Source organism: Aotus nancymaae, unplaced genomic scaffold (genome assembly GCF_030222135.1).
Source record: "Aotus nancymaae isolate 86718 unplaced genomic scaffold, 86718_ANA_hifiasm-v0.15.2.pri h1tg000040l, whole genome shotgun sequence".
Classification (NCBI taxonomy): Eukaryota; Metazoa; Chordata; class Mammalia; order Primates; family Aotidae; genus Aotus; species Aotus nancymaae.
Window position 1 is genome coordinate 22,947,993 of NW_026988454.1, and position 12,472 is coordinate 22,960,464.

A 12,472-nucleotide genomic window follows, 5' to 3' on the forward strand; every position below is an offset into this window, starting at 1 on the left:
AGTAAAGGTTATTGGCAGAGGCCCCTGAACTCAGTGTTTGATGAGGGTAAAACCAGAGGAGCTGGGGGAGATTTCACACACAAAGTGGGAGTTGAGCTGTTTTTGTGAGAAGGTGGGATTTGGACATATGGAGACAGAATGATGACAGGCACTAAACATCATCTGTGTCATGTTGTCTCTTAAAAATCAGCCCTTCTTATTAAGCCTAATGAAAGAATTCTTAAATGTACAAATTTGGGTTATAGAATGGTAGAGAGAAATAAGATTAAAAAAATCATATCCTAGAGAAATAAAAATTCTGCTACATTTCTTCAGATAATTTCTATATATATAAAAATTACCAATATCATAAAATATTTTCATGAGTCATGATAGTCATTCACATACCATTAGTCTTCTTACCACTAAAGGCAAACATTATCATAAATAATAAGCAGATATGTTGGCAAAATATTTAGGGTGCTTTATGGATTTAAAATAAGATTTCTAAATTGCAGAAAGCTTTTAAAAATAGAAACATTCAGAGTCAGCTATAAAGGACTTTGAAAAGGAAAGAGATGAAGTCAGTAAGGTGACTGGAGCATCTTCTTAAGCAAAAAGGAGATGTGCTTTGAGAAATGCAAACATCAAGATCCATATGGGAAGGTCTGATCCATTTAACACTCAAGTGGTGCTTATCATCACCGTACTGAACAAATTCACACTTGAGTTCATTTTCTAAGACAGACATGAAATGACTTTAGGAAATGTTGAGTAAAAGACGGACGAACCATAAATAAAACTTAAAAGAGTAGCGCAGATGTAAAGAATGTGGGTGAAAAGAAAGAAACTTCAGAGAGCAGTTAAATCAGGTCATTCATTGCTATTAAATGTGAGCATCTTTTTAAAGATTCGATTTACATATATTTTTAGTTGTTTTATAAAACGTTGTAGGGTCAAATGCAGAAAGTGACCTGTCATTCAGATGATTTATAACTAGGTTGTTGATAACATCACTACAAAGCCTCAGAAATGGGCAAAGGACTTCCCAAAGCATGTCTTGAAAAAGGAAGCTATTCTTGTATAATGCAGGATATGCTGGAATCTTGGAAATGGTAACAGTGACTTTTGAAAGACTATGCAACAAGAACAGTTTTGGGTAACTTACAGATTTCATTTAAAATTGGCAGCTGGAGAGTGGAATTCATATGTGTATCAGTGACTCTTAAGCATGCTCCCACTGGTTGACAATTGTTGATGATACATGGGATCCAAACTGTTTGGGTATTTTGTAAAGCATTAGGAATTTTATGTTTAAGACCAAGACAAATAGTAATTTTATATACCTTTACTATAACAATATATATTTACTTTATGATATTTTGATATTAGAATTTTAGAATCAGCTTCCTAAATTTCTGTAATAGCTATTATCATATAAATATTAGTATTGTATTTTCCCCAATCCAAATTCCTTACAATGATCCCCAGGGTTCTATACAATCTGATGGTTGCCTTTCTTTTTAATTCCATCTCTTGCTATTCTTTCTCTTTTGTCAAATTTGTCCCGGTTTCTTTCTGTTCCCTGTTCACACCTACCTCTTTCCCAACCCCAGGGTGGGCTTCCAGGATATTAGACCTATGCAGTTGCAGAGGGTCCTAAAATCACAAGGATCTTGAACTTGATTTACTGCTCTGGTGTTGCCACCTTGAAAGTCTTAATAATTTTTAAACAGGGGCCTCCTCAGTTTCCTTTTGCACTGGGCACCTCCAGTTGTGTAGTCAGTGCTCCTTTCCATGCACCTGTTGGGGAACAGGCTCCACCTTCTGTAGCCCAATCACACTAACCTTTTTCCCATCTCAGACCATTGTGTGTTCTGTTTATTCTTTCTGAAATACGCTTCTACTAGGTCTTTATAGGGCTGAATCTTTCTCAACCTTTGGTCTCAACTCAAATGTCAACTCAGACAAACTTTACTGATTTCTTTATCTAAAGTGTCTCTTCTCATCATTCTATCTCATTATTCATTCCATTCTTTTCCTTAAAGGCACTTACTGCAATCTATAATAACCTCATGTATTTGTTTCCTTGTTCATTCTCACACATTCTTCCTCCTAAAGGGAGAGTAGTAGGAAAGTCCACAATCTTGTCTTTCTGGGTATACCCTGATACATTATCAGAGCTGAAATTACTGACAAGGAATGTCTCCTTGACCAAATTTGTGTTGGCCTCCCGTAAGCTCGGTTCTCCACGGAAGCCTTGGCCTACAAAAACTGCAGATTTTCAGGACAAATCATTTTGCCCATCCCGTTCCACCCACTTCTCCATCAAAAGACTTCAACAAACATGAACATAATTTTTAACAGTTCAAGGCCACATCCCTAGGATGACCCTAAAAAAAAGGGGTCATTAAGGCAACTGCCCCTGTAAAGCATCTGCCAGAAAAACAAACTCCAGGCTGCCAAAAGAATTTACTGTTTGCTCTAGCTAACACCTGAAAACAGGCAGGCCTCTGCTCATTCTTAGGGCATTTACTACAAAGTGCTTACAATGGTAAATCCTTCCTCTGTCCCTTTGAGATGTGTATGTATCTCCAGCTCAGGATTGTCTTTCTCAAAAACCCGAAAGCCATTTCTTAGAAATGTAATCAGCAGGAAAGACAGGGTCCCTGCCTCCCAGTCTCTCTGGAATGTTAGAATCCCAACTCTGACATTTGCCAGTTCACAGACATAGCTGGTCTCATGGAACTGATGTGACCAATGCTTTGTCATTTTTCACTTCCTTGCCTCTGCTCAAGTCCCTCTTTGGTTCCCCCAGTCCTTGCCCTCCTGAAAACACCCAGTCACCTCTGTACAAATAGAAGTCTATGTGCATCATCAGAACATTGATTAAAATCTGTCCTTACCACTTTAGTGTCTGGTTTTGTTTATCTTTGACAAGAGGGCTTGACACCTGCTAAGTGTTCAATATTAATCTGTTGAGTGAATAAATAAGCTAATAATAGGAATAAATGATGTCTCATCAATGTTCTTGGGAAGATTTCTTTTTCCTGCTTAAAGCTATTATGTGGTATAGGCTCTTCCTCTATTATAATTCAGCAACATTTTCTAGAGATTTCCTCTCCATACACAGGGCACTTTTTATTTGAGATAAGATACCTATGACTGTGAGATTTATATGTGTATATTTTATAAGTATTGCAGCCTTTCTGTCAATTTATGATCCGAAAAGTAACTCAATTCCCTAAACCAAAGAAAACAGACAGCTTGATGGATACATTTGGGCATTATTTGGAAGAAAGCAAAAGAATAGCTATTAATAGAACATGATGATAACTTCAGGAAAAAATAGCTTTAGATCAAAGGAACAACAAGAACTAATGTCCAGTGCTGGTGGGGCTATAGTAAAATTGAAACTTTAACCAAGTGTGATAATAATGTAAAGTGGGATAAATCTCTTAAAAAAAAAAACAAAAAAAAAAAACTTGACATCAAGTATTCTGACCATAAAAAATACTCATATTAATTGACTCAAATAACCTGCTTACAGTGCTTTATTCTATTGCAATGTAATTTATATAATATCTGGAATGAGCTATCTTCACACAGATATTTGTAAGAGTGTTATTTATAACATCAGAAAATTGAAAATAAACTAAATGTCCAAATTTAAGGGAATGGTTAGATAAACCGTAGTAATTCACTCAATTAAAAATTTTGTGACTAATACAAATTATATTGTGTGACAAAATGGAATGTTGAATGAAAATTAGCAGGAACAAAGATATGTAAATACAAATAGAAATAGAATCTTAAAACCAGAGACATGGAAAAATTAGAAGGTAGTTTACTCCGGAGCTAGATTTAGGAATTACATTTTTAATATCTCTGTTTTCTGTATTTTTGCTTATGTGAATATAGTATTTAACTATGAAAGCATAATTATGTCTAAAAGAAACATGATTTTTCATTACATAGTATCATTTCCGACGTAGGTCAGTATCAGCTCTTAAAAGAATTTGCTACCAAAAAAGTTAGGTTTAAAATCAAAACACAGATGTTCAAAAAAGTTAATATTTTTTTCTGCACTAATTAGTTCACATAAATGAGTTTACTTAAAAGAAAACAAAAAACATAATCTTCAAAGTGATCTTTTTTTCAAAAAAGATTAAGTCTAAATAAACAATAAAATTTTAGACACTAGTTAATTCAATGGCAATGTATTAAAACCAGAACAGGATTAGTACTCACAGGTATACAATATTCCACCATTGGGTAATGTAACTTGTGACCTTTTGCTGTTCGACCCGAAAAGAAACAACTCTGGCAGACATCATAGTTAAAATGCTTAAGGCTTCTATACCTAGAGAAAAGAAAAGAAAATTTATTGGCTTGCATTACTATTACTTAGTCCAAATTTGTGGTAAGAAATTTCATTCATCCAAATTAAGAATAATAATAAAATTTTGGAGTTCAAGTCTCTGAAACAAGCTTCCATCTGTTTATACATGAGAGGGAGACAAATATGCATGTCAGAAGATTTAATGTTTGAATATAAATGGACAATGAAAGACAAGAAAATAATTATATCTATTAAGCTGAAACATCAAATTTTAAAATATCAACTACACCATCAATAAGAAAAGAACCTTAAAATTCCCTCACAAAGATAGTTTTTAACAATGAGCACTTTTATATTTGGTTTAAATTAGTCACTAGAAAAAAAAGAAATCAAGAAATACTGCGTAACAAAGAGCAAACTAAATAAAGCCTTGATCACAATGCATTCTTGAATGGGAATGGTGTTTTAAAATCTCTGGCATGAGAATGACACTGCACATTGACTTCCACTTGCAGAATCTTATTTACAAAAGCAAAACCTTAGATGATAGGTTTCTATGGGTCTGAGTGGAAAACAACTTCTCCCAAATCTATTCCGTCAGCATTGCTGGTAGAACTAAGAACATAAATTATATCTACGTCTACAGAAAAAAACATTAAATGATAGAACAAACAGAATGAAAATGGAAACGAAATTTAAAGGTTGTATGACTGTAAACTACTAAGTGCTGAGTAGCTTCTAAAATGACCTGAAAAATCACTTGCATTAAATCAATCTTAAGGAAATCATTCTGCACATACTACAGCCAGCTTACTTTTGCCAAGGAAGCTACTGCTTGGAAACAATCACATACATTAACAACATCTCTTGGCCTATCAGCATGGCTTGACAGGTCTGATTGACATCTTCTTTCTAAAAGGAATTTTGTTTTCTGTTGAATACCCCCTTGGCAGATAGCCATTCTCCCCTTTTTGTTGGTAACATACCCTTGTACTGTTAGCACATTTTAGCAATGAGCCTTAAGAAAATTACTGTTTCTTAGCCTCTCCTGCTGATGGTGGTGACCAGTGCAATACAAACCGAAGTTACTGGGTGGGGGTTCTAATTGGAATTTCAAGGAATGACTCAGTTCGGAAGAGGCATGTTCCCTCTTCCTCCTGGCTGGAAAATGGATCTGACATCCAGAAGAGTCACTTTGTTAGCATGAGGTAACTTTGAAGATGGAAGTCACATGTTAGGAATGACAGAGCCTGAAAACACAACTAAGGGCCCAGGTGGTCACAGAGAACAGTCTTGGATTGCCTACCTTCACTTTGTTTACATGAAAGAAACTAAAGTTCTAATATCTTTATGCAACTACTACTAAGCAACTGTGTATGATTCTAACTGAAAAAATTCCCAAAACATTCTGTAAATCTAAGATTTCATTAACATTTAATTTGGAAGTAATTAGTGAAAAACTCTAGCAGTATTTATAAAAGTTCAGGGAAAATGAGTTTTATATATATAACTCATATATCTTAACTTCATTCAGACTATATATATATATGGTAGAAGCTTGATAGACAGTCTGAATGAAGTTAAGATTATTCTATAATAGACATATTCTTCTATCTTCATTGCTATCTATCATTCACTTGCCTTTCCATTCATTCTCTGAAGCCACAGAGAAAGACGTATCTCTTTACAACTAAGATAATGAGACCTATTTCAACTGGACCAGTAGAAAACTGGAAAAATATACATGCAAGTAAAAGGAAGACAATATATCACTTACCACGTTACCATTTTCAACATCCTGACATATTTTCTTTAAGTTATAGCTAGATTTCTTAAACAAGTTGTTTGCACATACTGGCCTATGTATTATCCTGAGCCTGAGACTTGCCTCTCCTCTTTATAATGACATGGATAGAGTCCTCTCTAAGATTCCTAATGACATCCCCTGATACAAAGAATCTTTCTGATGCACTTAACAAACATCTCTACCATCTTGCTAAAGCCTTTTCTTTGACTTCCACAACAATATGCTTCTTTACCTCTCTGAAGAATCCTGTTCCCTCCCTTATTATACCTCTCTCTAATCCTGCCTTTTACTGAGCAACACCATTGCTCAGGATTTTCTGGTATTCCCACTTAATGGAAATGTTCAACAACACACTCATAGGTTTAGCTACTATCCCACTAATGATGTTATTGGTAGTAACAAGAAACAAACATGTACTGAATGCCTACTTTGTTTGTGATAGGTACTGCCCTAGACATTTTCATGTATTAACTATTCCTATGAGGAAACACTTATTAAATTTGAAGTTGAAGAAACTCAGGTTCAAGAAGGCCAAGTATCTTATTCAAAGTCTCAGCGCCAAACAGTAGATCCAGGATTCAAATCCAAGTAGCCTGACTCCAGAGCAGTAGCTCTCAATACACTGTATCTCAATACACTGCCTCTTGAATATCCTCTCACAACTTTAACCTCTGACCTGCTGGTCAACTCCACATCTGGTCAACTCCACATCTCTATCATAGAGACATCTGCAGGTCAGTTTGATATTACTAGCAGAAACTTAAACCCTCAAAATTGAACACTTCAGGTTGTTCACCCTTTATAATGCTCTTTCATATTTTTCTTATTAAATATTTCAAGTTTATTCAAAAGTAGGGAGAATACAATAAATATCCATGTACCCACAACTCAGTTAAATATTAATATTCTGCATAGTTGCTTCAGATCATTTTTTATTTAAGAAATAAAACGTTAAAGGTCATTCAAATTTGTCCTATCCTCCACTGCCATGTATATATATGGCAGTCTCTTCCCAAGTCAATTAATCTGGATATTTCCCATGGCTTCACATTACAGTTTATATCCAGAGTAATATTTTTGGTCTAATAATTAGTGCCTTAAATCAATTGCTCTTTTCAATATCATTTAATTAACTCTTAATATTAAATCTCTCCTCTCCTAAAAATCGAATCTGCTTTTTTAAACCATCTTGATTAAGAACACAAACTTGAGAACCAAAGAGATCTGGATTTGAATCCCATCTTCATCTTTGTAAAACTGGCTGCCTGGGCAAGTTGACTAATCTTGGAGTCTTAGTTCCTTTATGTGTAAAGTAGAGGTAATACTCCCAATCCTACAGAGTTGTTATGAAAAGTGACTACAATAACAAATGCAACACCTCTTACCACATTGTCTAGCATAAAGTAAACAATAAATAACAGTGATTATTAGCTCTGATGACTACGTCTCTCACTTGAATTATCTTCCCAGTTGTAGCCTGACCTTGCCACATTCCAGCTATTTCCTCTCCTGTACATCTTTGTCTACCAGGTACTCCAAATACAGCCATTCCAAGAACCCTGCTGCATTTAAACTGTGACTTTACCATTTTCCTTCTTCCAACATTTGCCCTTTAACTTCCACTGGGTCATCTATTACCTTGGTTGTGTGCCAGGTTAATGCTCACTCTACTTTACACTAACTACCTGTCTTTTCATCCTCTTAGAATGCATAGCAGCAAGGCCCTCTGAACTCACAATATTTTAGCCTCCCCAACTACACCATAATGCATGAGAGAAGAGAACGTTTGAATTTCCATTTCTTATGTTAGCCATCCACAGAGAATGTAATGATGTGCTTCATACAAACTAGTATGCTGATAAAGTCAGTCAAATGAAAGCAATTCTGCTTAATTCAAGGTATTAATGTTGATATTATATACAACAACAACCAATCCCAGCCCTCCTGATTTGACTCTCCCAAGAATCACCATCTTGGCTACTTCCTCTTCAGGTATGAATAAAAGATACACATAAGGCTGGGTGTGGTGGCTCATGCCTGTAATCCCAGCACTTTGGGAGGCCAAGGAGGGCAGATCACAAGGTCAAGAGTTTGAGACCAATGTGGCCAACATGGTGAAACCCCGTCTCTAGTAAAAATACAAAAATTATCTGGGTGTAGTGGTGCATGCCTATTGTCCCAGCTACTTGGGAGGCTGAGGCAGGAGAATTGCTTGAACCCAGGAGATGGAGGTTACAGTGAGCTGACATTGTGCCACTGCACACCAGCTTGGGTGACAGAGCGAGACTTCATCTCAAAAAAAAAAAAAAGATATACATAAAATCTTATGTATAAAAAGATATACATAAAATCCCCTACTGAGTAGGCTTATGTTGTTTCATAATAGATTTCCAAATTAAACTGGGGCTATTTTCTAGACTCCTCCCAGAAGAGAAATATTAATATGCAAGAAGTCAAATGCACACCTATGGTAAGAGAAACAGATCAGGATGTCCAAAACTCTCCATCTTAGGACAAACCACAGACTCTGCACAGTCTGCTTTGGGGTCACAAACTGAAGAGTATGATACACTGCTTAAAGTCTTGGATTTAGCAGTGCTCCTCATAGGAAGAAGGAGGGTTAATGTACTTCACATCAAACTTGGCAGAAGTAACACAAAGTAATTTGATTACTTCTCAGCTGGTAATTAAACATTGTTTCCTGCTTACTAAGTCTGACCCCAAAGACCTCAGAATATTCACCAAATTCCATCAAGGTTATAAATTTATGATCAGCCATACAATTTTCAAGCATAGATCATTTCCTGACCTAAGTAAACATACAATCATAAAAATCTCTGGCTCCGACCAAAGTAAATGACCATCATAATAGCAACAATAATAAAATATGCTTCATGTAGTAGTTTTAAGAAGAAATGTTACTTTTATATGAGACATGCTACTTAGGTGAGACATGCTAAGCATACCATTTATTTAGAAGGCAAACCTCCAAATGGGAATGAATGGGAACGGAGAATGGACATATTACTGAGATTACATAAAGGGAACAGAAAATAGCCACCTCCAGTGCTGGCACACCTTACCTGAACCCAACAATTGGACATTCTTTACAGATGTTGCATTTGGCCTGATGTTTTGCAGTCTCCGCTGCTGCCACTCGATGTAAAACTGGTAGCCAAACCATGGACTGTGGTTCCAAACGCATCCAATCTATAAACTCTTTCACACTTATTTCTGGTTTGTTGTTATTCTGGTGAAAAAAGAAATATATTAAAAGTGAAGAAATGTCTTCCTTTAAACTGTAGCAAGTGTTGTTGCTTCATAATCTTCTGAAAATTTGTGCAGAAGAGGAAAACTGTATAACTCTTTCCATGTCAGTTAAGTCACAAATACCTTAAAGTTCTTCAAGCCAAGAAAATTCTAGAACTTAGAGTAGACAAAGCAGAAATTGTCACATAGGAAGAAGTAAAAAATTATCAAGACTTCAATATACTCAGGTTTTAAAAGAAACAAAAGCAAAAACCAAAACCACCCAATTCAAAGTCATCTTTTTACATAAATAATTCTATAAAACTCATTCATCTAAGACAGTAAAAACTTGTGAAAGACTCACCGATAATTTTACAAACTTGAAGGCTATGATAAATGCTAAATAAAAGCTGTCATTTTTGAGTGTCCTGCTCCAGTCCCATTATATTATCAGATGGGAATCATATTGCTACGGATGTACTTTGCAGGATTTTCAAATTTATCAGGATAAATTACATAAAACTCCCCAATCCTCTTCAAGTCCCAAAACTAAGTAATTTTCATATGTGCAAAGCTAAATTTCTACCAATTTCATCCTCCTGTTGCTGTTGAGGTCATTCCATGAACCTACATGTATGACTATAAATCATATTTTGAATTTCCATTTGATATTTTTTGTATTTCTAAAATAAGAAAAGGGGCCATTATAAAATGTAATAACCCACGACATCAATTCTCCTCAAAGATACGGTGTGAGCCTTTTTTTCCCCAGCAATGATAAATCACTGGCTACGCTTTGCCAAAATATCTATAGACTTGTACTTTATGCATATGTATAACATCAGTAGTAACATTTCTAAAATGTCTTTATATGCAGTAAACATTAAAAAGAAACTAAAGTGCCTTCTCGGTTCAAAATTAGTAACTTAGATCAGTATAAAACTTTGTACATCATTCTTTTGTATGCACAGTCTCAAAGCAAAAAACTGGCACTTTGATAACATCTTTAATGTATATCTATTTTTAAAATCTTGCCTTAAAAAGAACTTAGGACGTTTTAATTCAGTTATTTAGCAAATATTTATTAAAGTAGGTATGATGTTCGAGGCACAGGAAATGTAATAATCTGAATGTTTTTGTCCCCCCAAAATTCATACGTTAAAACCCAACCACTTAGGTGATGGTACAAGGAGGTAGGACCTTTAGAAAATGATTAGGTCATGAGGGTGCAGCCACCTTGAATGAGGTTAGTGCCTTTACAACAGAGGCCCAAGAGAGATCATTCACTTCTTCTGTCATATGAGGACAAAGCAAGAAAGGCTCAGCAGATACTGAATCTGCTAGCACCTTGATTATGGACAGCCTCCAGAACTGTAGAAAATAAATTTCTGTTGTTTAAAAGCCACCCAGTTTATGGTATTTTGTTATAGCAGTCTAAATGAACTAAGACAGGATACAACAGTAAAATGATAGACACAGTCCCTGTCTTCAGGAAGCTTAGGTTCCCACAGAAGAAACAAACACTAAGCCATGAATTATATAATTGAGTATGTAATTATAATGGTACTGATATTAGAAGGAAGAGGTAGAGGATATTAAGGTGAATATAATTTGAAAAATATAGAATTATCTGAAAAGGTTGAAGAAAGATTTTCAGAGGATGTGAGAGCTATGCTAAAAATCTAAAGATCAAGTAAGGATTAGGGATGAGAAGGGAGTCAGTGGGCAGAGGGGAAGGAAGAACAGCTGAACAGCGGACACAGGTCCAAAGGCACTGCTGAGGCAGGAATCAAGGACATCAAACAGTGCAGCTGGAAAGCAGAGAGCAAAGGGAGGAGTGGTAAGAGAGGAGGCCAGGAAAAGGGCAGGACAAACAGCAATCTAATGGCACAAGTTATAGATTGTAGATTTTATCAAAGAAAAACAGCAAGTCTCTTTGCAAGGGCTGCTATTTTTTGAAGCAAATGTGCTGTGAGAAATAAAATACACACTTGTTGGATGGTACCTAAAGTCTTCCAGCATTTGGTTTCAGCCCGAGTTCCCTACTCCATTTCATAGAACATCCTCAAAACCTTTCCCCAGCCTACATACCGGTGATCCTTCGTGCTCACCTGTTGGAAGCAGCTTCGAACACTAGGCTCAATATTACTGCCTCCAAAAGCTGCTACTTCACCCAGCTGCCGGGGGATCTGGATAGCATCATGAAGTAACAGGCCCAGCTGCCTCTGGTCACACATTTCTGTGGGCCCCGCCACTTCCTTAAAGAGATCTGCAAAGAGGTGCAAGAGGTTAACTTCCATCTGCCTACAGTGTTCTTTTACTTAAAATATATCTTTCGTAATGTGGACTGAACCATGAAGATTAAAAAAATTTCAGAAGGACATGAATCTGATTATTCGTCTTTTGAATTCTAATGACCTTAATATTCTGATCTTAATATTCTGCATTACATATGATATTAGATTATTTTAAGAAACATGTAGTTAGCCCATTCCTGCAAAAATGGGTTATATATACATATAAACATAAATCATGCATATATAATATAAATCAATAAACACAATTTTCCTTTTTAAAATGATGCAATAAATGCATATGAATTAATTTTATGATCTTCATAAGAACTTCCCTTCTTACTGAGAAAGAATGAGACAAAACAAAGCTTCCTTCATGACTTGTTAAAAGAATAGACGCAGCTGGGTGCTGTGGTGAATGCCTGTAATCCCATCTACCGGAGAGGTTAAGGCAGGAGGATCACTTGAGCCAGGAGTTCGAGAACAGCTTGGGCAACACAGCAGGAACCCCAACTCAAAAGTAAAAAATAAAAAACAAAGGAATAAATGTGCCTTAAAAAATAAACTTTAAAATTTTAACAGATTTACCAACTTTGTGTTCACGCCTAAATGCAATATTCTACTAAATCTATATATAGTAACTTATTTTAAAGACACTTATACTTACATCTATTTTATGTGTCCTAAAAAGTACAAGAAGGTGTGATTTCTCTTTTTTGGGCCAGTCTCCCATTCCTTATTACTTATAAATGTTATTTTTGTTTTACTTCATGTAATAAAATACATTTAATCAAATTTAAA

At 35.5% G+C, this 12,472-nt stretch overlaps 1 protein-coding gene across 5 annotated transcripts in view; it reads right to left on the reverse strand.

Moving 5' to 3' along the window:
* The window catches only part of UTRN (utrophin), a 580,690-nt gene that overhangs the window by 45,115 nt on the left and 523,103 nt on the right, over positions 1–12,472 (reverse strand). For all 5 annotated transcript variants that reach the window (XM_064360600.1, XM_064360601.1, XM_064360599.1 and 2 more), the window contains 3 exons: positions 11,489–11,646; positions 9,212–9,378; positions 4,231–4,342 (listed from right to left, as the gene is read on the reverse strand). In XM_064360600.1, the coding sequence (XP_064216670.1) occupies positions 4,231–4,342; positions 9,212–9,378; positions 11,489–11,646 (437 nt within the window). The remainder of the gene's footprint in view (positions 1–4,230; positions 4,343–9,211; positions 9,379–11,488; positions 11,647–12,472) is intronic.